This window comes from Rhipicephalus sanguineus, chromosome 5 (assembly GCF_013339695.2).
Source record: "Rhipicephalus sanguineus isolate Rsan-2018 chromosome 5, BIME_Rsan_1.4, whole genome shotgun sequence".
Lineage (NCBI taxonomy): Eukaryota > Metazoa > Arthropoda > Arachnida > Ixodida > Ixodidae > Rhipicephalus > Rhipicephalus sanguineus.
The window spans coordinates 10633448-10658823 of record NC_051180.1 but is presented as its reverse complement, the minus strand read 5'-3'; the positions used below and the strand labels follow the sequence as shown (position 1 = coordinate 10658823).

General features: G+C 46.1%; 2 protein-coding genes and 1 long non-coding RNA gene across 4 annotated transcripts; all 3 read left to right on the top strand.

Moving 5' to 3' along the window:
* The first annotated feature begins 8988 nt into the window (after positions 1–8988).
* On the top strand, positions 8989–11869 carry LOC125756189 (uncharacterized). Of its 2 annotated transcripts, none has more exons than XR_005183871.2 (4): positions 8989–11362; positions 11438–11517; positions 11645–11735; positions 11792–11869. XR_005183871.2 is itself a non-coding variant. In XM_049416139.1 (4 exons), exons 1-4 carry the CDS (start codon positions 11128–11130, stop codon positions 11818–11820), a joined length of 435 nt encoding a protein of 144 aa, XP_049272096.1. In that variant the 5' UTR covers positions 9565–11127; the 3' UTR covers positions 11821–11869. The 2 variants fall into 2 exon arrangements, 1 of the variants encoding a protein (XP_049272096.1); XM_049416139.1 differs by having other exon boundaries at positions 9565–11362.
* Positions 11827–17358, top strand: LOC119393199 (uncharacterized). The gene is made up of 10 exons (XM_037660049.2): positions 11827–11880; positions 11969–12044; positions 12101–12136; positions 12195–12233; positions 12490–12534; positions 12663–12716; positions 13904–14106; positions 14380–14539; positions 15287–15388; positions 16760–17358. Exons 2-10 carry the CDS (start codon positions 11969–11971, stop codon positions 16780–16782), a joined length of 738 nt encoding a protein of 245 aa, XP_037515977.1. The 5' UTR covers positions 11827–11880; the 3' UTR covers positions 16783–17358.
* A 1440-nt stretch (positions 17359–18798) lies between these two features.
* On the top strand, positions 18799–19933 carry LOC125758535 (uncharacterized). The gene is made up of 2 exons (XR_007416193.1): positions 18799–19024; positions 19779–19933. It is a non-coding gene; the product is annotated as an uncharacterized LOC125758535 (long non-coding RNA).
* The last annotated feature ends 5443 nt before the right edge of the window (positions 19934–25376 follow it).

Sequence of the window (25376 nt, the reverse complement as noted above, 5' to 3'; positions counted from 1 at the left end):
ATTTGTACTCATTAATTTGCAGTCAGACTTAATTAAAACGAAGATGTATTCATTATGAAAGTACTTTCGCGATATACAATATTTGTTGTGTTTTTAAGACCGGCTGGATTACTCTGGAACCTTTGCCGCCAGGACGGAAACTATATTCATAAAGGTAAACAGAAGTAAAGAATAAAAAAAATAAAAGTTCATTAAGCGTCTGCTAAGTCAGCCAAGAATTTACATATTCAGAAAATAAAGCATACATAGATATGTACACATATATCTCTTTGAAGACGACGTACAGTCGGCACAAAACCTTGCGGACCACGCGATCGCGTGCCAAAGTGTCTGTCCGCGCCACCTGGCGGTGCGCCGTTTACCGTCGACCGCAGCGCTGGGCCGGAAACGGGTCTTTTTGTTATTCACTGGTGTATCAGTTTTCTACTGCCGCGCAGTTCGTTTGTTTCACGCAAAGCGCTTATCTGCGGTATGAGCGTCACACTTCTACTTTGAGACCAGAATTAAAGCTAACGCGGCGTGCTTCGAACGGTGTGCCGTTGAGTAGATATCACTTTGTGAGAATGATTGCGATTGATAACAGTTTTGCTGATAGACTGCTCTCGAGACACTTGCCGATCAGAGCGCGTTGCGTTAAAAAGTGAAAGGTGGAAAATATTCGTGACCAGTGGGAAAATAGCCAGGCTATCGAATAAGTATGCGTCTTGGGTGCAGTGCTGTTGTCGACAGGGGCGGATCCAAGGACCTTCTTTGGGGTTCCTTAATTCGGTTGCGGAAGGGGGGGGGGGTGTTATTGCACAGCTCGCAGTAACTGAAGGGAAGTGGGCGAGAACTTGTCAATCGCCGCTTACGTAGCGGAAATGTCTCGACGAGGCTCTTGGCCACGCGCTCGCGTGGTCCGTAAACTTTTGTGGTTGACTGTACATATGTCTTATCAAAATTCTTTCGCGTACGCGTTCGTATTTTGATGGATAGACAAGGTTGTACTATATAGATGTACCAAGGCCAAGGAGGCTTAAAAAGAATTGCTGGAGTGAAAATAATATATGCATCGATCATGAGTGGATCCGTGCCTCCCAAAAGATGGCGGCCGTGATCGCCATCTTAGCAAAGGCATGATAAGACGTCGGTGTTAAAGGGGTCATGAACAACTTTTCCAAGTAATGATCTAATGACCTTAGTATCGGAGTTTACTGCCTCCCGAATCGATTGCCGCAAAAATTTCTCGAATCCGTCACGAATCAGCGGAGTTACGGGGGTTTGGCGCACGCTCTCAGCGCTTTCTCTCTTTTCTCGTGCCGACGAGCGCACTGGAATCTAGACAGGGAGGAATGGCACGGGGGTAAAAAGTTACGTCAGCGCGCGTCATGAAACGCGTCGCTCTCCCGCTGTGATTCGCATGCGCGAGTGCGGCTACCGTGTAAATTTAGCAGACTGAGGAGTGCGGCGCGGGCAAGTGGCGGCACCCGGTGGCAAAAAGTGCATCTCATCCGGCTATCGGCCAATAAGCATGCTATATCTCTTGCGACGTAAACTGGCAGATCCGCGACGTCAACGTGCAGACGCCCTGCCCACCGACGAGAGTGAGAACCGGCATCTGTTTGAAAAGAGGGCGCCTGAGGAAACGGCAACTTCTCGCTCCGCTTGTGGCCTTTACGCGGCGCGCACGACTAATATTTTGCAGAGCAGTTCATAGCCGTGTCAGCTTTCCGCAGGTTGTGTTTTTAGGGGCGAAGCTCCTTAAAGCGGCACCCGTTCGTCCCTCGTAGTTGTCGTATAGTCGTAGTGCGTAACCAGTCGTAACGCTAATACCAGTTCTTGACCTCCAAGGTGGTGCCGGTGGGAGATTTTTCCTGTGCGTTGTTGAACAATAAAAAATTCGCAGCGTGCGCGTTAACTAAAAGCCGAATTCTTCTGTCTCTCATTCCCCCCCAGTGAACCACTGATATCCTGTCAACATAGAAATAAGATCCATACGTCTAGGTCTATCGATAACGTCTAATCAACATCCCCATAATGTGCCATCCTTACAGTCTAGGGAGCCGACGTATTATTAACGTCGTATGCACTTCTATCTTAGACAAAAACTAGACGTCGCAAATGATGTCGCATATACGTGCTCACAACATCAAATGCATTGCAAAACTTTCTGTCGTCTAAACCGCTTTAGTTGACGTTTAGAATGATAAATTTATTCTGGCATGTAAAGTCTAGAATGTGCTCGAAAATAAATGGACATGTAACGTTCGAGCGTGCGTAATGCCTTAATTGCGCGAGGAGATAAAGCGCGCGAACGACCATAAAATTAACATGCGTGGCGTTATAGTGCTGCCGTACATATGATAGCGCGAAATCATGCAGCCCGAAGGTGCTTTTAAGTGTGAAGCACTTTAGGGGCCTGGGCTGTCGTCGCTTGGCGTAACGCAAGCAAAACCACATATAGAAAAATAGAAAAGAGGAAGCAAGCGAGAAATAGAAAGAGATGGAAAAGGAAGAAATATAGAAAGGGCAAGGGAAATAAATAGATAAAAATAGAGGAGAAATAAAGACAGAAAAAAAGAAAGAGCGGAGGAAAGAAAGAGATAACTCAAGAGAAACAAAGCAGACTTCCCAGCCCCGCACTTCCTTCAGGCTTGGCACCACTAGTGCAAAGCTGCCTTAATTTATTTTTTTAACCTCGTACTGCCCCGTTTGAGCAATGGAGCAAACATACAAGGTCGACCACATCTAGTATTCAAGCCAGTAAAACCAGAACATTTATTCAACTTCACCAAGGAAACATATGTGTCGTCTGATCAATGTATCGATAAACACAATAACAATTTTTTTAATGATGTATGAAACACCAAGTTCTTTATATGAGCTAGGGCTTCAATACAAGCTAGAATGAGGTGTTCACCTTGGATGTAGACGAGCGTGCAGGGCATGGCTGCGGCTGCCCTTTGATGCGAAAAAAAATGTTACAGCAAGTCAAAAGGTACGTTCTTTCTCGAAGCGCTATGTATAAATTCAATATAACGCTACTATACAGTTCTGTACACATTACACTCTAAATGAAAACACGGGTGTCAAGAACACTAAAAAGAGTGTCTGGGTGCCTGAGAATGCTTTGAATATATTTTAAATATCGCTACTTTAAAACTGATTTTGGTTTCGGTATTGAGAGGGCGGCTACGCTGTGAGGTGTCAAGTCTTCCCATGACGTCACGGGGAGACTGCAACTCGTGAAACATGCACCTGCTGTCCTTTGCTGTCAGTCACATGTGGTTCATGATGAGTGAACAGTTGTCCAGCACCCCCGAAAGTGATTTCTGCGATTTAGGCTGCATGCAGGACGCAGATATCGCAAACCGTCATCTGTGCATGGCGGTGGAGCTGCCTTGCAGATGCTGGGAGGTGAAAACTTCAAAATCAAACTAAAATATTTTATAAGTGTTTCCCAGCTCCCGTTTTGGAGAGCGTTAACACTACATGCCAAGAAAACCAAAAACGTCTGTTTTGCTGCACCTCAAAATCGTGTCAGTACTCCTTTAAGCTTTTCGTTGCGCCAGGCAGCTCACACCCACTCTGGGGGATTGGCCAAGAAACTATTGAATTATATCTAAATGTAATCACATATGAATGATGGACTATTGAATTATAGAATTGTTGGAGTGAATTAACAGTGATAATGTAAACTTTTGAAATGATCATCACCGTAAATTGACACGCGCTCTCTTCGTCCTCTTTAATCTCAGTCCTCTGCTTCGCTTCCAAAACACGTGCGCCGATTTCTCCGGCGCGGCCTGTAACAACTCTGATGGGTGAGAGTACAGGGAGAGAGAGAGGAAGAAAGATATAAAGAAAACGAAAATCATCGCAAAAAAGAGAGAACCAAAGAAAGAGAACAAAATAGAGAAAAAACGTGGAAAGAAAGAGGAAGCAGAGACAGTGAGACAAAGGTAGGAAAGAAAGAGGTACACATAAAGAGAAAAAAGATAAAATGTACGAAAAAAAAAGAAGAAATGCAAATATGCCGCGACAAAATGACGTTGAAAAAAAAACATACTTGAAAGACAAAAAAAATTTGCAGTGGCTTAGCTCGGCTATACCAGGATATACGTAGCGTTAGCAAAGGTTCAGCTGATTATTCTGAGCTTTCCAGATTTCCGCAGCACGTTTAGCTTTCCGCAGCACGTTTAGCGTTCCTCTGTTCATTCTTCTTACGCTGAAGCGCTAATTGCCAGGCAACTACTTCGGGGTCCGATGACATAAGCTTCTCGGCTCTTCTGCGCCGTTGAGCAGCATTTGCGCTCTCCTTCTCCATGGCGTTACCCACCTGCAAATGCCATTCAGAGGCGCTATCAAGCGGCACCAGCGCACTGTCAGACGGCGACTGCACAGCGAAGGCGAATACACCATCTCCCGCTAAAGGGGACGATGAGTAGATGCGAAGCTGGAGCATTTCCACGATCACGTTCCGTTGGCGTTCGTTGGGCATGCTACCGAGCTCGCGTCGTGGAACGCAAAGAGCGACGCTACGCGCGTCATATCTTCCATCTAGCCTGGCCGTTAATTCTCACAGGGCGAGCGGGGAACGCGGTCGACAGGCGGGCGAGAGGGGGCAGCGTAGGAGAGGAGAGAGAAGGGGAGGGGACGCGCATGCGGTCGAGCTCATCGCGGCGTTGCGCAGGAGAGAATTTCGGCGTGTCTAGCCCGCGTTTCAGAGGAAGAGTGGAAAGGGGGAGGGGAGAGGGGAAATGGGAGAGGGTAGATGACAGGGGGAATGGTGAGGGGGAGTGGAGAGGAGGTGTGTGGAGAGGGTATGCGCATGCGCAGTAAGAGACTAAACACGCGCTATCCGCACACCCGCTCCGCACGTGGCGGGACACCTGCCGCCCGCAAACGGAGGAGGAAAAACCGGAACGACGCCAATCGTCGCACACGGGGTACCGGTTTTTCCTCCTCCGTTTGCGGGCGGCAGGTGTCCCGCCACGTGCGGAGCGGGTGTGCGGATAGCGCGTGTATAGTCCCTAAGGGCGGTCACGCCGCACACCACCACCGGATTGAGCTCCGCCTTAAGATACTTCGCATCTAATAGCTGCGCGCGCCATGGCTACGACGTCACCCATCTCGAATGCGCAGAGGAGCAGCGGCGAGTCGCGCGCGCATGCGCAGCACGGCTCATGATGACCCCCGCGAAACCTGCTCTGGCTAGGCAAGTGTAGCTAACGCTACAAAACAGAATAAAGAAAGAAAAATCACACCATCTCCCGCTAAAGGGGACCATGAGGCGATGCGAAGCAGTGTTTCGGCATGTAGAGCCCGCGTTTCAGAAGAGTGGTGAGGGGGAAAAGGGAAGTGGAGAGGGGGAGGGGAAAGGGGAGGGGAGGAAAGGGGAGATGGGAGGGGAGAGGAGGAGTGGAGATGGGAGGTAGAGAAGGGGTGGGAAAGGGAAATGAGAGGGGGAAGGGGAGGGGTGATGTGGAGAGGGAAAGGGGAGAGAGGGAGTGGAGGTTTGCGCATGCGCAGTAAGGGTGGTCACGCCGCACACCACCACCACCACCGGATTAAACTCCGTCATAAGATGCTTCACATCTAAAACTAAAGCGAAACAAAAGAGGGCCGCCCAGCTCCGCGCTTCTTTCAGGTTTGGCACCCAGCTGCCTTAACTTTTTTGTCTCTGAGGACACCCACAGTGCGCAGGCATTTCGCCTCCATTGAAAGACGACCACCACAACCGTGATCAAACCCGCGTCCTTCAGGCCAGCGGTCAAACGTCGTAACCACTCTGCAACAGCGGCGGACTAAATCTAAAATTCCGTAGTGTAGTTATCAGTGTGCTTTCTGCGTGGCTTAAATGTCTTGTACGCGCACTGGGGATGGCGTCAAAGCAAGAGATGCTTGCTATAATTAGGTATTATAGTAGATTAGAGTCTTGCTTTTCAGATGATATGTGCTCGATTCCCTTAACTTGTGGGCACGCGACGTAGTAAAACCTGGCTGATGTCTCATCGTAAGGTTGAGAGAGCTATGAAGGGGCCAATTAACACCTGCTATACAATAACACTGCTGTAACAGCAGGTAAGTAGTATTGTTTGCAACCACCTCAATTCAGCTCACGTATGCATATCAGCTTAGACGCACGCGAACACAGAGAAATCTGTAAGGCTATCCGCACAAAAAAAAAAAAGTGGTCAACAAGTTTCTTGCCATCATTTTGTCGTTTCTCTCCGCCTCACCTTGTAGGCGCACCGAATACGCAGCACGAAACCTTGCTCTTCCGCTCAGTGTACCGTAATTGCTTGAATTTACAGCTACCTATACGACGTTGTACCATTATAGGTACGTGTAAATTGGCCTCTTCATAATCGCTGAGAACGCAGGGAAGTAATTGACAGACTAAGTTGCTGCAAAATATTGACGTGTCGCCGTGTTGCTCACGGCAATCAGCATTTTATAAACGGTGCCCGCTGCCAACCGCCGACTGCGTTAGCCCACCTACCTACGCCGAACAGTTTGTCTGCTTTGCCGACTGACATGGCCTGACAGCGCTTAAATACTTACGCACTTCGCTAGAAAGCTAGCAATGCAGGAGCATTGGCCGCCGGAGATCACAGGCTCAGTAACAACACTTCGCAGCCGCACTACTATTTCTTGAGCGTCCAAATTCACACCAGACGTTTACGTGCACGGACAGTGCAACATTTATTTCATCGTCGACCTTGCACATCGCGACAACCGAAACGAGGTACTCGGAAGCAAAAACACTCTCACCTTTTACAAAACACCACACGCAGACAGGAACAACGGAAAATAAACTCAAGACACAGCGCTGATGCACGGCGTTTTGACATCGCAATCTACAAAACGCAGTTGTTCCAACAGCAACCCGCACATACGCGCATGTAGCGCATGCACCTCTAACCGGCTGCCATCTTTGCCAGTGTGATGATCATGATGATGATAGTGAGGCCATTCCCTTTGTTACAGTGTACTAGACTGTACCTTTGTAGCGGGCGGGCACCAGCCAATAATAAATAAATAATACAATAAAAACAACAAAAACAAAAAACACAGACATTTTCCTTTTTTTTTACTGCTTGCGGCGCGGTACGCGTGATTGGTCCGAATCACTCGCTTGCTGACGCATGCACGACTTGAGCCAATCACGCGAGCACGACCTATACTCCCCTGACCTGCCCAGATATCCCCATCTCCCAGATATCCCCACCTTCTGCCGCTAGGGCCGTAACATACGAGCGTCGTGGCGCTAGTCAGCACCTGTTCGCTGACGTCAGCTTCAGCGTTCGTGGTCATATTTCGGCCAACAGAGCCCTCATATTGCGTAATTCTTATGCACAAATGCAAAATAATTCGGCAATAAATATACTAAAAGTTATTCAGAAATTTTTCGCAATTAAATGGACGTGACACCACATAGGCTGTCCTACAATATATGTAAGTCTACGGGTTTCCACGTTTGTCAACCAGTGTGCAATAAATACTTAACCGCACTGAATAGCTTACTTGACCAGCCGTCTAAGTGAAGAAATAGTCACATATATGCCGTCAGTTCATCACAGAATGCAGGCGTTCTTACTCGGCGCCGTCCAAACATCCGCAGAGTAGCAGACGAACAGGTTATAGGTGCTAAGCGCCACCAACGGTGCGCGGTTGAACGAGAGCGGGGACACGCGCTCCCATAGGAACCCCGCCATCTGGGCAGGTCAGGAGTACAGTAGGTCGTGCACGCGAGGGCAAGCGGAGGAGTGCGGTCATAGTTTCCGTTTCTCTATGGTGCGCTTTCCCATGCGCTTTCCGACTCAGTGCGTGCTTGCCCATCTTGCTAGGCGTACTTCCAGCAAGTTTCGAGCGGTCTCTCGTCATCCGGCATTTGTTTCCGATTTGTCCACTCTGAGCAGATTTTTCCCGTCTTCTTCGCTGCAAGAAAAGATCAATAGGAAAGTATGTTTCCAAATATGCGCCGCGGTATCGCTTGTGTAGCGTTCGTAGCTGAAACTTGAAAGTTAACGTGTTGTCGTGCGCAGGCAGTGTTGTAAATGAAAACTATGCCGACTATGCCTTCAGTGTTTCATGGTGAACGTATATGTTTCCAAATATACCCGTGTGTCGCGGTATTGCACGTGTAGCGTTTGTAGCTGCTATAGTTAGCGGGTTGGCGTACGTGCTTCGCGGGCTGTGATGTGAATGAAAACTATACCTTGAGTGTTTCATGTGTTAGTCAAATATGCGCCGCGGTATCGCTTGTGTAGCGTTCGTAGCTGAAAGTTAACGTGTTGTCGTGCGCAGGCAGTGTTGTAAATGAAAACTATGCCGACTATGCCTTCAGTGTTTCATGGTGAACGTATATGTTTCCAAATATACCCGTGTGTCGCGGTATTGCACGTGTAGCGTTTGTAGCTGCTATAGTTAGCGGGTTGGCGTACGTGCTTCGTGAATGAAAACTATACCTTGAGTGTTTCATGTGTTAGTCACCAAGAAGTGTATGTAGTGCACGTGTCAAGCTCTGAATTACGAAAGTCTTTTTTGCTTGTTAATTCGTAGTGTCATACTTGTGTTATAATGTCAAAATTTGTTTCTCACAGTCATGTTCGGAAAAAGGCCCGTTGTGAAGTTGACAGTCTGTTTGAAGCTTTAGCAGAGCGTGACTCCGTAGCGTCACATGCACCGTATCTCCAGCATCAAGCACGAGGCGAAAGTTGTGGCAAAATACGCAGCTCTCGAGTAACTATGCCTATGCAGTATTCATTGGGAAGCGAATCGAGTGAAGCAGGATCGAAACTCGATTGCGGTGGTGACTTTGATAGCGAGAGCAAAGTCTCGGTGGACGGGGTCGATGGAGGCCTGGAACATGAGGATAGCGTTGGACGAGGAGAGTGCAACGTTCTCAATGTCTTTCCTGGGTCTAATGCTTTGGAATCGCGAGGAACGAGAGATCGTGACGTCAGCAGTGAGTCACCTACCTTCGCGAAAATCTGGCTAAGTGGGCGGTGGAACATAACATAACTCAGCGATCATTGACGCCTCTCTTGCGGCTCTTAAGGTCACATGATTGCTTCAGTGGCTTACCAAGCGATGCTCGTAGTTTGTTGGGAACCCCCCGTAACACTGCTGTTGCAGCAGGTATTGTAGAACTGTCTCCTGGAACCTACTGTCATTATGGGCTCAGGAAAGGGCTGGAACACATTTTGGGCTCCGCAGAGCGTGTCCCAGATGTAGTACCCCTTTGTTTTAATATAGATGGGCTTCCTTTGGCAAAGAGTTCGAAGCAGCAGCTTTGGCCAGTGCAGTGCTGTGTCCGTGACCCAGACTTGGCTGATGATTTGCAGAAACCTTTTCTTGTAGGTGCATTTGTGGGTCCTTCAAAGCCAGACTGTGCTAATGACTTCTTGAAGCCATTTGTTTCCGAGCTGAAGGAGCTGCTTCAGTCTGGTATATCGGTATCTGGGAAAGTAGCAGAAATCAAAGTCAAAAGCATCATCTGTGATGCGCCGGCTCGGGCTTTTATATTCCAGATTAAAGGACACAGCAGTTACTATGGCTGTCCAAAATGTACAGCAGAGGGTAGTTTTCGTGAGAAAGTAGTTTTCTCTGCAACAGTAGGTAGACCTAGAACTGATGAGTCATTTCGTCAGCAGGAGGACATGGATCACCATCTGGGAGTAACAATCTTGACTGAGCTACCAATAGACTGCATCATATGTGCACCACTTGATCCAATGCATCTGTTGTATCTTGGTGTTACGCGTAAACTTGTGAACCTGTGGTTTTCAGGACCTCTCAATGTTCGAATCGGGCCACTAAACCGAACAGAAATATCAAAACGCAGCTGTTCTCTTGAAAAGCATGTTCCTCAGGAGTTTGCACGTAAACCGAGGTCATTTGATGAAAAAGACAGGTGGAAAGCTACTGAGTTCAGACAGCTCTTGCACTACACTGGACCTGTGGTACTTGAAGGCAACCTTTCTGCTGCTGCCTATGCTAATTTCTTGACACTGCATGCAGCATCAAACATCCTTAGCACACCTTCTCTCTGTCATGAGCATGCAGACTATGCACAAACTCTTTTGGAGCATTTTGTCAATGGCTTTGTGGAATTGTATGGTGCATCAAATGTCTCGTACAATGTTCAATGTCTTTTTCATCTTGCTGCTGATGCAAAGGTGCATGGTACTTTAGAATCTTTTTCAGCATTTGCTTTCGAAAACAATTTGCAGATGATCAAAAAGCTTCTTCGCCGGTCAGGCTGTCCCCTCCGCCAATTGTACAACAGGTTAAAAGAAAGTGACAACCTACAGAGCGTTTCCTCATCTTGCACTGTTGATGGATATGAGCTGCTTGGTAGCCATGAGGCAGCTGTTACCCCTACAGGCTGCATGAACCCTCAATATAAGGCAGTCAAATTTCGTTCCTTTACGGTTACCCTTAAAGCAGCCAACAACTGCTGCAAAGTTGGAAATGCGATTGCCCTTGTTGACGCTATAGCACACAGTAGCCAAGATGAGAGCCCTTGCATTGTAGGAAGGCAGTTTCTAGAAGTGAAACCACTGTACACACAACCGTTAGACTCTACTAGGCTCAGTATTGCTGTTGTTGACAGGCTTTCAAATGTCCAGTGCTGGTCAATCACTGACATTCAGAACAAGCTGGTTATCCTTCCTTACCATGATAAGTTTGTAGTTGTACCTTTACTTCATACGAGCTAGCTCGAACACTGTTCCTATGTTGAAAGAATAAACGCTGTTTATGTTCTAGCTCCTTGCTAATTTGTTGAATGCAGGCTACAGCAACAAAGAACTGGAATTTGTGCTAACATTCTGATAGAAAAATATTTTAATCTCTTCTAAAAAATGCATTCAGCATAGCGATGTTTCTTCATGCTGCCACTTAAGTGAGTGTATTAATGCCGGCAGTGTTTGATAGTAGCTGAATAAAGAAAGGTGGTGCTGACATTATGTCATCTTCTGCAACTAAAATTTTCTGTACAACATTTATAATTTTGTTACTTTTTTATGAAGTTAGTTTGGCAGATGAGATGTCTAATATGTCCACTGAAATCTGAGAACACTGTAAAACAAAGGCAGTTGTTCGCGTTAGCTTTTGCGAAAAAATTTTAACCAGTCGATGTTTATGTTCATTTTTTGTCTGAGAGTGGTCACAGACAATTTTTTACAGATGCGCTTTTCCATTGTGGAATTTACTGAAGAGAAAACAGTAGCTGTTGTGCCCAACATATGGATTGTTGGTGGCAAATGCTATTGGCCACCAGGACCTGGCTGCAAAATGGCAACTGTTCAAAAAGCAAAAGCCCCCAACAAAGACTGGAAAATGTACAGCATTGTGGTGAAAACTACCTACAGTAAGTTTATTATGGATAGCTTTAACTTGAGTATGATGCATGCAGTTTCTCTGAATATGCGGGTTCTTATTATAGGCACATATCAAGAGGCTCGTAGAAATCTGGATCAAGCTCAGTACTCTGATGTTGAATCTGAGCACCTTCAGAAACGGAAGGTTAGACTGACCCTTTGGTTTACCATCATGCTACTCATATCGCATTTATGTTCTTTTTTCCCCACTCCTCGAACCTGCTGTGCAGTTTCGAGACAAAGCCCACAGTCTGTTCTGTCTTTTTAATAAGGTGTCAAAGCCAAGTCGTTACATCAGCGATGATGAAGTGCCTACTTTTCATTCACGCCTCACTGGTTCAAATGGACCGTCCACAGATGAACGTAAGTTGTCATACGAAGAGATTATTCTCTTTTGTAATATTCCTTTTTGAATGCAGGAATGGAGAACACTTGTGCAAATGCTTGAGACGAATTTCACGAAGGAGGAAACCAGTTGCAAGAGGTTGGCAACCAACAGAAAGGACAGGCAAGCAGCAGCTCACCCTTTTACAATACGTCATACTAAGTCTCTCTTTGTTGCCACACTCGGTCAATGCTGCATATTTCTTTTTAAGATGTCAAAGCCAAGCCACACCTTCAATGCTCTTTTGAAACCCCCCAGCAGCTTCCCTGGCCCATCTGGTTCAACACGTAAGCAAATAAGTCCTTAAGAGTGCTTCTTGTCTGACATGGTTTTGAATTTGCAGACAGAGACTGCGACACTCCGGCAGAAAACACTGAAGGTAATCATCCACATTTCTGGCCTCATCTTCAGTTGACTAACTACTCAATACTTTGCAGATCTTTCAAGTGACTCTGACGAATCGGAAGATGGTTGTGGTAAGCATTGTACTTCCACTTTCCTTATGCTGGAGAGCATATATTAACTTATATGTAATTTTAAAAAAGTATCCTTATAAAGGCACCATTGAAGCATGTAAATCAATTTAGCTGTATCTAAAACTTAAGATTTCTAGGCCAAGTTGTAGGGCTGCTAGGAGCCCAGCACAATAAATTGCATAGTTTCCCTTGAATGGATATTTAGTCATCCCTATATTCTGGGCAGCTGGGTGACGTTGCAGCACTTTCTTTGCAGAGATGCTGGATGGCCAGGAGACTGAAGCTGGCATGCGTGACTCTGGTAAACTGTGAAAGCTTCTCGTTAGTCATGTGTTTTCAGTTATATATGTGCCCCCGGTAAACTTATCAGTCCAGTACTGACACTTTTTTAACCAAACCTGCATTAAAATTTTCATGTTTTGTCTGCAGCCATGGCTTCACCTCCTGCACGGGCAAAAAACAGGAAGGCGCTAACCCCAGAGGGTACGTTCAGCATCAACTAATGAGATTTTCATAGATATTGTCTGGTTAAAGTGCAACTTTGGATGCATGTTCATGTTGCCAGGTGCAATGTAGGGCTAGTATACTTGAGAGGAATTAGTGTGCTGTTTTTTGTTGTCAATACAGCTTTTCACGTATTCACTAAAGTAAAGCTTGTCTTATTCCTCCACCTCCGTGTAGGGTAGCCAGCCAAGCCAAGCTTGGTTAACCTCCCTGCCTTTCTCCTTCGTTTTTCTCTCTTTCTATTCATTCTTCCCATGTGTGCCTGACTGATTAGCATACATGAAGTTTCTGTAAAGGACTCCCGACATCGAATGTTAAAGCTTGAAATGTTTGTGTTCATTGATTGTCTAGCGTACACAGGCATTACTGACTTGAGCACATCGTTCCAAATTAATGTGGTGAATGTTGCCTCTGAGAAATTTTAATTTGGTTTTGAATAACCGTGACTGTTCATCTGAGTAGGCAGCACATCTGGATATTGTCACTAGTATGATTAGGACAGGGGCCTCCTGTGATGTTTAACGATTAATGAGAGTATTCTCAGTCTCACAGACAAGTTTGCAGCGTTATTCTTCACTCTGTTGTGTGGCTGCTGTCAACGTGGTTCTGGCTGTTGGCACCAGTGCATGGCTTTTTTGAGTACTGTAGCAAGGAATTTTTTTTTTCAAAAGGGCACACTCGTGATAGAAATGTGGGTGCTCGGCAGGTGGGCGTGTTGTGTCGTTTAATTGTTTACAGAAATTTCCGCGCTAACACTTGCCTGGAGTGTCACACCCTAACTTCCACTAAAGCATTCACATGCACTTTCAAGGTCGCCAAAGTGCAACCACATCTGGCCATCCACGTCGTCCTTCTTTCTTTGTGTTTGTTAAAAAATTTTAGCGCTGTTCCCCTTCTTCGCACTATCTACCAACTCACTAGCCCAAGCTTCAACCTTAGCACATCTGGCATTATGGCACTCCCCTGTGGTAGGCCACTAGTTTATAATTTTAGGTGGGAGTTTTGAGTGATGTCGAAATTGATCATAATTATACTTGGATAGTTATGATGCATTACAATATTTGAAGTTCAATTTTGGGATTATCAGAGCTACAAATTAGCACAAAAGTCACAAACAAAGATTGGTTGTTAGGGGTCTGCAGGCTTTTTGTACCATTTTATTTCAGAGTTCCAGCATGAAGTATTCGTGAAGCTGACAGTGCTGCGAATGGTTCAAAAGCAGCATGGGGAACTTATACATGGGCTGATCGGCCGGCTACGGTCCAATGCTGCCAAAGGAAATGCACCTTTAGTTTCCAGCCCGTTCTCGGAGTACGAGTCACTGAAACAGTTCGATAACAAGTTGACTGGCCAGATGAAAGATGTGCTTGTAAGTGCATTGAGGTTGTGTGTTGTGTGTGTTTTGCTGTCTGAGGGCCACCTAATGTCTTCCTTCTTTTCAACACTAGTGCAGTGTGTAAATCCTCAGCCACCACTGAATAGAATTTTAATTTGTCCCCTAGGTTACATATATTTATAGAAAATTTGAAGTAGTCGATGTACTCTTTTAGTAAAGCCATTATTTTTATATATATTCATGAGATATGTGCAGTTTTTAATTGCATGCTTACGATAAGTGTATATTGGCTTGCCTCTATTTCAGGTGGAAGAGCTTGCCAACAAAAGTGGAATCAATGCTGCTGCGTGCACAAAAAGAATTCTTTGCTACCTGCTCTGTGACAATCTTGCAGCGGAATTCTCATGGCTTGGAAAAAAAGGAAAGCGTAGATTCAGCGAGCTCCGTCTTGCCTCTTGCATAATAAGTAAGTGTTTTTCATGTACTTGATTGATAGCTTCTCTTGTTTCCTTGGTGAAAGAGGTCTCTCCGTTCAACTAAAATCTGTCAGGTGGCTGCCATTTGGACTTTGCTTTAAATGTTTTAAGCATCATGCTTTTGCTTCTAGGATTACAGAAAAGGGAGAAGGCAGGGAGGTTAACCAGACAGCAGTCCAGTTGGCTACTCTACGCAGGGGTATTGTTGTTATAGTGTTGTTACTGGTGGATCCGGAGGGGGGGGGGTCAGATGTCCTAACTCCTTCCCCTCCTTAATTCTTGAAAGCCGAGTGTGTGTGTCGTTATCAATGAATCAACTTCGTGTTTAGTCCCTCTTAAAAACGGGTGGAAGAGAGGTGAAAGAAAGCTGTCTTTTGGTTTTGTTTTTGCTCCTATCGCAAGGGTTCACGGCAGCACAGTCACGTTTGCATATTTATACCAATCAACATCATTTTGAACATGGAAGTAGAGCTAAGATCGATAAAGGAACAACATGGGGAATATAATCATAGTGCACAAAATATTACTAAATAAGTCACTTGCATTTACAAATTTATTACAAATTTAAAGCTTTAAGTATCAGACTTCTCATTAGCTGCCCCCCCCCCCCCCTGGACGAAATCTTGTATCCGCCTTTGACGGTTGTCATCGGAAAGAAAATCAGGCTGTTGGCTTGATTGAATGTTTAAGTTGGTGTCACTTTTTGTCTCTCAATTATTGCTTTGACTTTCTCAAAGGTGCTGTGCAAAAGGTTCACGCTGCAAATGAATTTGCCATAGAGGCAGCCATTCGAGAATGGCTGCGTCATGCCCCAGCAAGGCACAGGAATGCAGCAAGAGGTAATAAACCTGCTATGCATTTTGCAGAAAGCTTAAAGGAACTGACAGCTAATTTCTGCAGTGCCCAGTTTTTTTCTGTTGCAATCGAAGCTCATTGGTCACAGTATCCAGTCAGTGTGATGTAAATGGAAAGCACTGTAGAACGTTTTTTAAAATTTTCTATCTGCTTTGTAGATTGAGTTGTGCTTGGAAAACATGCTAGAAACAGTGATATGTGAGGTGAGCATGATAACAATCATATGCCAGCATTTGCGAGAGTTTATAGGCTATATCAGTAGTTCTGCTCATCCAGTGGTGGCACCCATTTATGGTAAAACTAGTAAACAGCTTTTTGTATCTCACATGAAGACTACAGTATATGTAATCACTCTTAAGTTTGCCTACAAAAGCACTTGAGTGCATCTCCATGCAATCATGGACACCACAGTTCACAGCAGGTGTGCTGTTCCACTGTTGCCGTGATGCTGGCTTTGCTTCTCAGAACATTTTTTTATCTTGTAATGCTATGGAATAAATAAAGTGCACATGGCTGTGTGACATAAAGACCACAGTTTAAGCAAGAAGTATAATGTATTAAATGACAAGAAATTGCATAGTTAGCTCAATTCTCTGTCGCATTGTACCAAGCCTTCCCTGCAGAAGCGGTACATGCGTTTTTTTTTAACTTTCTATAGCACTTTATACTTCCTACTTAAATCACAAGCACCATGATAAAAATAGTCCCGAAAGTTAGTTTTCATTTCCACTAGAATCTTGTGACATGTTCTGATCAATTGTTGAGCCCTTTAATGGTTATGTTTCTCATCATATTTGGACGTTAAGTTGCCTCTGAGAAATTTTCAACAAGTTGAATGTTATCCCATAACTTTATGACACAATGTGGCAGACAATTAGGCATACACTGGAAACTCAAATGTGTGTCCAGTGTAGCTCTTATCTGCTGCACTTTAGTATGAAAACATCACTCTTTGTAGTATGATGTTCCGAAACTGAAATTTACAACGAAGCACGAATTAGTGAAAGGTCTTTGTATTTATTTATTGATACTCTTAAGGCCCAAGGGCATTTCAGAGTGCTCTTTAGCTTCTAGGAATAGCTATACTTACATATGCTGAAATGAGTAACGTGGTTATTGCTCATGTATGCATTATTAATCTGCATTTGCTGTGTTTCTGCAGTATGCATCATCTTTCTCAATTTCTTCTGCTAAGTTGAGGAGTGGGGCATTATAATCCAAGCCAAGCATTTCTTTCTCATGGTAATATTGAGTAGCAGTACTGCTGGTATGCTCATGCTTGGAATGTCTTATAGTATTTCTTTTCGCTGTTTTTGGATAGCTTATATTGACTCTCTTTTTTGTTGTATTCTTAGGATCAAGTGGTTGTGATGAGTAGCCGTGCAGCATGATGAAGCCTTAAAGGGGAACTTCGTTGAAGACTTTTGTTCAGCAATTTTTCATTCACATCACTTCGAAGCGTTCAAGGCGAACTTCATTGAAGACTTTTGTTCAGTAATTTTTCATTCACATAACTTCGAAGCCTTCAAAGTGAACTTCGTTGAAGACTTCTGTTCAGTAATAATTTATTCCCATAACTTCACTTACATTACCCTTACATTCAAAGACTGATTTCATTTTATGTTCAATAAATGTGTTTGAAAACAATGTGCTGTCTGCTGCAATAAATCTCTCAGGTCTTGGACTCAGCATAAACATGCAGGTTAGACGGCAGCTTGTGCTTGATGATAATGCCAGGCTGGTTGGGGCTTTCTTTACCAAACATTGCTAAAATTTTGTGAATGAGAACTTTTTTTCTATGCACTTCCTCAGGCTTGCTGCATGTATAGTTTTGTGTGCTAGAGACCTGCGCTCCCACTGCAGTCTGGCTCTTAGCTGGTGTGCTATACTTATAGAAAGCATCAACGCCGTGAGGCTGGCCTTAAATTTGTCTGACAGCAATCCGGCCAGCCTCACGCCTTTGATGCTTTCTATAAAGTATAGCCGAGCGGCAATAAGCAAGACTGCCATGGGACCGCAGGTCTAACACACCAACTACATGCGGTAAGTGTGCGAAGTGCATGAAGAAAGCTTTTATTTGCTAAATGACAATGTCTCCCAGGTGAAAATGTGCAACTGGGAATCCAACTGGTTTCAACTGGTATTAACTGGGATCAAATGGTCCCAGTTGCAGTCCAACTGGCCCCAGTTGGAAACCAATGGGTCCCAGTTGATTCCAGTTGCAACTGGTTCCAGTTAGCAGCTGGTCCCAGTTACAACTCAACTGGTTCCAGTTGATTCCAGTTGCAACTGGTTCCAGTTAGCAGCTGTCCCAGTTACAACTCAACTGGTCCCAGTTGATTCCAGTTGCAACTGGTTCCAGTTAGCAGCTGTCCCAGTTACAACTCAACTGGCCACCAATGGGAACCATGACCAGTTGAACTGGAAGCAGCGGGTCCCAGTTGGAAACCCTAACCAGTTATATTGGAAGCAAGTGGTCCCAATTGTGCGCTGCCTAAGGGGGTGTTTTACCGAAAATAATGAAAATAGGTGTTTTTCTCGAATAGTCAGGCCTTCACCAAGTGCCCCCCCCCCCCCCCCCCCCCCAAAAAAAAGATTCCTGGCTACGGGCCTGATATCCAGGCTCCAAATAAACAGTGATTCCGCTTCATTAACCGCGGTTGAGCAGAGCACTCGATCGGCTTCTCATGTTGAAACGAAGATCATGATCGAGCGAGGGTGACGAGACACACGTGGCGCAACGAAAGGGTTTTTCAGCGCCGCTTTACCGTTCGGAAATACTTACCGTCGTGGTTGGCACGTAGCTTTTCTAATCATGCCACTTTGATAATCTACTCACGTTAACGTACGCTGTCAGCAACTCGCGCGGCTATAATGTTATAGAAAAACTGCGTGTCTACCACGACAGTACAGTGTCTCCGTACCTGCCCTGCGGTAAACAGGCACTGGTAAAGCACGCTAAAGAAAAATGTGCAAACGCACGATGCTTGCGAATGAATCGACAACACAGCAGCGCCTAAATAGCGAAGGTGTTGTTAAACACCATAGAATAATAACATAGAAACTGCCATGAGACCGCAACCGGCATAGAAACAGCCGATTGACCAAAAAGTGAACCGGTGCGCGACGTGGCGCCAGAGATGCTGCGTGGTAATTGTTATGAACTTTTTCACGTTCCTTGCTTCTACAGAATGTCCGAACCTTAAAAAGAAGCTTTGAATAATATTTAAATTTTACAGCAATTTATGCTAAGCAAGACAAGTAGCGCTATAAAAGTACAGGCGAAAATAATGTGGTGCAAATCAGGTGCAAACGTCGTGCGTCCGGCGCGCCATCCGCGCTCGCCCGATACGAAGACAAGCCGAGCTTGCGGCCAAGCCAGCCAAGCTAAGCCAAATGGTTAACTCGGCGCACGCTTTGTGTAATCTCGACACGTAAGCCTGCTTACACGGTGTTTGGTTTAGTGTATTTCCGCGACGAGGACGTGAAGGCTATGTTCAACGTGCACCATAAGAACTCAGCCACAAATGTCTTGGATTATGACTCTACAAAGTGGCACCAAGAATAATGGCAAGACGAGCAACAAGCTTACGTCAAGGCCCATGTGCTCCGATTGTTCGGTGAGTTGAGTGCATGGTATTTACTCTTATTTAGTCTTTGTTTGATATTGCCCTTATTTTTTGTATTAAAAACGTGGGACGAAGCAGAAAGATCGGGAAAACAAGTCCCTCGTCCTCCGTCTCTGGTATCTGATGACAGCGAGACCAGCGACGCTTCAGTTCAGACGCTTTAATGGAGGTTGAATTATTGCACACATATATTGTTGCAGTTTGTTGTTGTGTTTGACTCTATGCACAAAGAAACATAAGCGTAGATCAGAGCTGAGGGACCGGTGCCCTGCTCGTGAGTGTAGTTGAAGTCTCGCAAACCCTTTGTGTACTTTATGCTGCGTGTGTGTTGAGCCAAAAACGCGTTTATCGCCTCTTAATAAAACGCTCTAGTCGATGCGGTGTGTGCGTTGGCGTGCGCACCAATCGGCTTATCAAACTTGTTCAACATAACATCATAAGAACGATATAATTCGTTACAAAATGTGCGTAACATATGTTCATTGGTGCGGTTTATTAATGCTGTTGGCTTAATTGCATAAGCATGTAACGTGCAGCACGTGTTTTAGCCAACTCATTGCAGCCTGACTGCTGTGTTGGGCTTGCAACGATATGGAAACTAGGCTGCCTTGACTACAGTCTGGATAATTTTTGGTCTGGATAATTTTTCACTGTACCCCCAACTTTGTACACATTGCTATCAAAGTTAAAGTTCAATAAAGAAGTGTTACAGTTTTTCTGATTTCATGGCTCTGTTTATTTTCAGAATTTTGGAGGCATTTCCTCGAGTGCCGCTGCAGCTGCCCAGAAGAAAGTGACACAAGACATAGTTGCCTTGGCAAAATGGTCGCCGACATCATGAAGGGCCAGCATAAGCATTTGTAGTTTTGATTATGAAAATATATTTGAACGTATGCCTCATTCATCCACTGTGATTATCATTGCATGGGCGCTGCTATATTGCAGGCCTTCTGCATGACGACGGGACACCCATGAAACACTTACTCAAGGCTAATTCTAATAGGGCAAAAAAGGACAATAGGACAAGCGGGCAAAAAACAATGACAAGCTGGGACCAGCTGCAGTGGGGAAACAACTGGGACCAGCTGCAGTGGGGAAACAACTGGGACCAGCTGCAGTGGGGAAGCAACTGGGACCAGTTGCAGTGGGTCCCAACTGGGATCAGCTGGGACCAGTTGCAGTGGGGACCCAACTGGTCCCCACTGGGAATTGTTCCATAAACCATTTGAACTGGGACCAGTTGGGACCAGTTGCATTCCCAGTTGCAAATTTTCACCTGGGCTATGTATATCTATTAAATGTCCATTCAGTGTTCATGTGTAACGTGCCTGCAACCTTACTCGGTCGAGCTTTTTATAGTTGCGGGTACATCTAATCTTCGTAATTTGGATTTCTATGGATATCTAAGAGACATTTACAACGTCCACGAGAAACATACCATGGATGTCTACACAATATTTGTGGTTCACTGGGCCATTAGCAGCCATTGGCACGTTCCAGTAGGAAACGTTAGTAGAAGTGTAAGTGTTAGCTAAAAGCCGACTTCTTCTGTCTCTCATTCCCATTAGCAGCCATTGTTTACCTCCAAGGTAGTGCCTGGTGAGATTTCTCCTGTGCGTGATTAAACAATAAAAATTTTGTTCAAAACGCCGTTGATTGATGAAATAAACCAACGAAAGACGCCAGATGTTTTCTAAAAGCAAAACGAAAGAACGCCAGATGTTTCTAAAGCAAAACGAAAAGACGCCAGCTGCTTAACGAAAGACGCGTGCATGTTGCAAGGGCAGTTTGTGTGGTCATTTTGTCTCAGTGAACATATCATACGTCGAGTGTTGCCACCCTGTGTCTCCGTATGTTCGTCTCTGCACACGGCCCTGCCACCTCTCTGTTTTTCTAAATGGTTTTCTAAACAATGAAAATTCACAGCGTACATGTAAAATTACAGTGAGCTGCAAGTCGTCATAATTCATCGAACCTTTAGTATAAACGCGCCCGATCTCACGTCGGTGATGATGTACTGGGCAGAATTCACGAAAGATTCACGGTTTACCGATGAACCTCCGCAGCTTCGCCCACTCATCATCATTCACTCCGTGGATATGCTGTGATTTTTTTCATGGAGGAAGGAAAACTGATGATTTTTTTTCAGCAAGCTGCGTATATGGTAGAGCGGAGTTACAAGGGTCTGTCCAGCGCTTGAAGCGCCTTGTTCCTTCCTCGCGACGAACGCGCTGGAATAAGCAGGGAGGGATGGCACGGGGAAAGAATGTACGTCAGCGCGCGTCATGTCCTTGAGCGCGCGTGATGAAGCGCGATTACTCTCGATCCCGTTGCAATGCCTGCGCGCGCGAGTGTGGTTCACTGTGTTATGAACGCTGACAGGGGGGGCAGTGGCGTAGGCAGAAATTTTGGGCGGCACCTCTCTTTGATCCGACATTAGGTAAGTGAGGTAGAGTGTCATTTTGTGCTCTGTATCCCATGGGAAAAATATCGGGGGGGGGGGGGTATGGGCCCGCCATACCCCCCCCCCCGAGGTTTGTTGGCATGCCACTGCATTCCCCCCGCTGTTCGACGTTAAACCGCGGGCGTCGGCTGCACCGAAGCTAGTGAGGACGCGGGCCTCCATGAATTAAAGGGGGCACCTCGCGCTCCGCTGGTAAACTCCTTTGCCGCGCACGACTACAAGATCTTGCTGAGATGTTCATGACGTGTCTGCTATCCGCAGGATGTGTTTTCTCACCAAACTCGAGGAGTGGTTTGAGACTTTAAAGTCGCGGCAAATGTCATTGGAGGTCAACGATCTCTTATAATTAACCTGCATTACATTACTAGAGCGAAACAACTTTATAAAGCTGTTCAGAGATATATCCTATGCCTATGCTCAGAGATATATCTCTGAGCATAGGCGTGCGCATGGGGGAGGGCAGCCCCCCCCCCTTGACACCTAAAAGGGGAGATGGCGCAAAATCTGCCCCATAAATTGACTTAGTGGGGGGGGGTGATGAATCTTGCCCCCCCCCCCCCCCCCTGAAGGGGAACCCTGCGCACGCCTATGTCTCTGATGGGGGGCACCACCCGAAAAGAGCATGCAAGTTTCTGAGAGAGACAAACGCTGGCTTACTTTTGGGCGTTGTGAGCATATCCACTCCATATTTTTTTATTGATCGGGAGGTGGCTCACGCTTTTATAGCCACCAATCAGATAACTTCTTCTTGCAAAGATCCATGGATATATGTCTACCCGCTCAAAGTCTATTTTGCCATTCACTGTCCCTACTCAATGCTTTGAAAATTCCCCTTCACAGAAACGTGTCAGCTGTTTTCCTCTCATCATATGCACCGCATAACGTCTATCGATCCCTTTCCCTCAAGTTACAGAGAGCTGACAATTGCGGCAAGTTGGGCGGCTTGATAAAGTTTCATAGTGATTGAAAAGCGCTGAATAACCAGTCAGCGCCTGTCCCGTTTACCGTCTTTCCTTTGTGTTGGTTATTTAGCGCTTTTCAATAAATCAATACATAGTATAGGGGGTATGCACTGTACCTTGATCCGCGAGGTGGCGATAGCATCGCCGGGCAGCGACGCCATTTTGGCGGTCCGGCCGTTCGTGAGCGCAGTAGCAGGTAGCAGTACCGGCAGTATCGGGCTACGTTCTGTATGCGTTCTGCTTAGCCCACGCACAGCAGTGTCTCGTGCGCGGTGCGTATTTATTACATGAAAATCTTTGAACGAATTTATTTGTGTGTGCGGAGAGACGGTACGTGGCGTGGTTGCACGTCAGCCAGCTGCGACAATGGTGAACTGCGCCGTGTTTGGTTGTAACAACCACACGAAAAAGAAGCCTGTGGATCAGTATGCTGCCTCGGTTGGTTTTTTTTTTCATACCAAAGGCCAGCTTTGCAGGTGCAGTGAGCAGCTTGTACCTCACCGTCTTCTTTGATGAGAAGCCACGGCGTAAGGAGCTTTTCATTAAATGACTGTGAATGACGAACCTGGGAGTACAAACAGACAACCTCAGTTATGTGACCTAAACATTTGAAATAAATTAGAAAGCTATCGTAGCTGCAAAGTTGGAACACTAAGAAATGTCTGAATAAAGCAACGTCAACGCTGACTTGCACGACGTAAGTGATCGACGCAATGCGGCTTCTTAAAGTCTGGCGATCGCGTTTAACGCGGAATGGAGTTAGATCATACTTAATCCTTCAGAAAGCTGCGCGTCGCCCTAGCTAGAACTGTCGCTCAACGCTTGCGATAACTCAGCTACACACGAGCAAGGCAATCAGCGGTTGTTGAAATGCGAAAACCATTTAGAAGCAGCCACTGGCAAGTGCTGTAATCCCTTCCTGCCCTGACGTCCCGTTACCGTGTTTACGGGTTTCACACGGCGCTAGCACGACAGAACAAACGCGATTATAAATAACGGGGAAGTCGGCTTACTTTTCTGACAACAGCGATTGTGCTGTACGGCAGAACTTTGACGCCTGTACTAAAAAGCTGCGATAAATCGGCTACACATTAGCACCGCACGCAGCGGTTGTTGAGAAGCAAAAACCATTTGAAAACAGCACTGCACCAATTGCTGTGATCGCTTTTCTGCCATTACATCCCGTTACTGGGTTTACAGTATCGGCAGAGCGCTCGCACGGCACAATAAACGCGATTACAAGTGGACGAGGGAAGTCTGTTTACCTTTCCAACTGCAACTATCCTGCTGTCTTGGAGAACCTTGACACCCGGCTGCTGCACCCGTCCGCTCGTGAGATAGTTGTGACCGTGCATGGATTTATAAGCTTTCAGTTGCTCACGCGACACAAAACTTGTCTCGCGAACAAGGTAGTCCTTCATGTCGGTGAAGTCGACACGCGGCAGCATGCAGTGCAACATCGGGTTGAAGTTCAGCGTCTTCGAGTGGGTCTGCGCCGCCGCACAGACGCACTTTCGCCAGGTAGCGCAATCGCGCAGGTTTATCTAACCCACGTGCGTGTGCGCTTAAGTCCATTGCAGTCCACAGATGCACCATAAAAAGCGAAAAAACAGATAGTTCCACAGTGCCACCATGAGTATAGCCACCATAACCATGAGCGCCGCGAACCACCGAGACCGCCAAAATGGCGGCATCCTGGAACGACGCTAGCGCTCCTTGCGGATGACGTCAGGTGCATACCCCCTATTCACGTGATGTCACACACAGGTTCTCTGCGCCGGGTACCTCAACATGGCGGCCACCGTGACTTATTAGAAAGTGTCATATTGTGGGGGAGGCAGTCGTTCGGTCCCCGCGTTCTTTTGTGCACGCTCTCCCCGCTGTCTTCTGTTCGCCAGCCGCGCCAAGGGGGAACACAAGAGTTCACGCAGCATCTCAACCAGCTAGTTCTCCAAGACGGCGACCACGGTGACGTCAATGAATATGTATAATCATGCAACAGAGAGCTTTCCCGCTTATATATATATATATTAAAGTTCTGTAAGTTTCCATTATATATATAAATATTTGCATGACAATTCTGGTTCGCTCCCCACATGTTGTATCAACATTCCTCATGTACAATCGGCGTCAAATGAAACCCGAACAGCGGCAAGCATTCGCAGTGGTATGTGCGCGCCGTTCAGTTTGCTGCCTTTGCATTTGACTCCGATATTACAAGTGGCTGAAAACTTTTCTAGCTCACGTACCGCACGTCCCCCATTGCTCTCAGTTGCTCCTCAAATTCTATCTTGCATGCTGCTAGCTAAGCTTCCCTGCCCTCGAATGACGTCCACCATAGGCGCGCGCAGGGTTCCCCTTCAGGGGGTTAAAGTAGGGAGCCTCGATGCGCGCCCCCCTGGATTGGGCATCGAGGCACTCTAGGCTAAGGTGCTAAGGTTCATCGCAGTGTTCCCCCCTCCTCCCTATTAAGTCAGACTTCGACCCCCCCCCCCCCCCCGTGTGTGTGTGCGCGCGCCTATGACGTCCACCCATTGTCACCTAAGGACCTTATTATCACCTTGTGCCCCCCGAATTGGCGTATTCCCCTGTGCTAGCTCCCAAAGCAAGCCTGTCATATGGAACGAGAATTTCTGCGTTACATCGGGAACTTCGTAAAATCGGGCTTCGATAGATAGAATTTTAACTGTGCTATTCTAGCCACCCTAACTGTACCTCCAACCATAGAGTTTCCCAAAATCTACGCCTCCAACCACTCCATGCCTCCAACATGCAACGTGACGCCACGACCTTGGCCACGACGTCACTTCACACTACATTTCTACATAGAAGTACTACATTGAAAGAGGCGTTGATTGCCAATTCAACATAGTTACTGTATATGATAACTGTAATTCCAACATGACGCCACTTCACA

What these genes read in the sequence shown, in the direction of transcription:
- LOC125756189 (XM_049416139.1), top strand. Translation starts at nt 11,128, where the DNA reads ATGTTTATGTTCATTTTTTGTCTGAGAGTGGTCACAGACAATTTTTTA. An exon ending in TGTGGTGAAAACTACCTACA is followed by an intron (nt 11,363 to 11,437) that starts GTAAGTTTATTA and finishes TTCTTATTATAG; the next exon opens with GCACATATCAAGAGGCTCGT. An exon ending in AGCACCTTCAGAAACGGAAG is followed by an intron (nt 11,518 to 11,644) that starts GTTAGACTGACC and finishes CTTTTTAATAAG; the next exon opens with GTGTCAAAGCCAAGTCGTTA.
- LOC119393199 (XM_037660049.2), top strand. Translation starts at nt 11,969, where the DNA reads ATGTCAAAGCCAAGCCACACCTTCAATGCTCTTTTGAAACCCCCCAGC. An exon ending in AGCTGGCATGCGTGACTCTG is followed by an intron (nt 12,535 to 12,662) that starts GTAAACTGTGAA and finishes TTTTGTCTGCAG; the next exon opens with CCATGGCTTCACCTCCTGCA. An exon ending in GCACAGGAATGCAGCAAGAG is followed by an intron (nt 15,389 to 16,759) that starts GTAATAAACCTG and finishes TTGTATTCTTAG; the next exon opens with GATCAAGTGGTTGTGATGAG.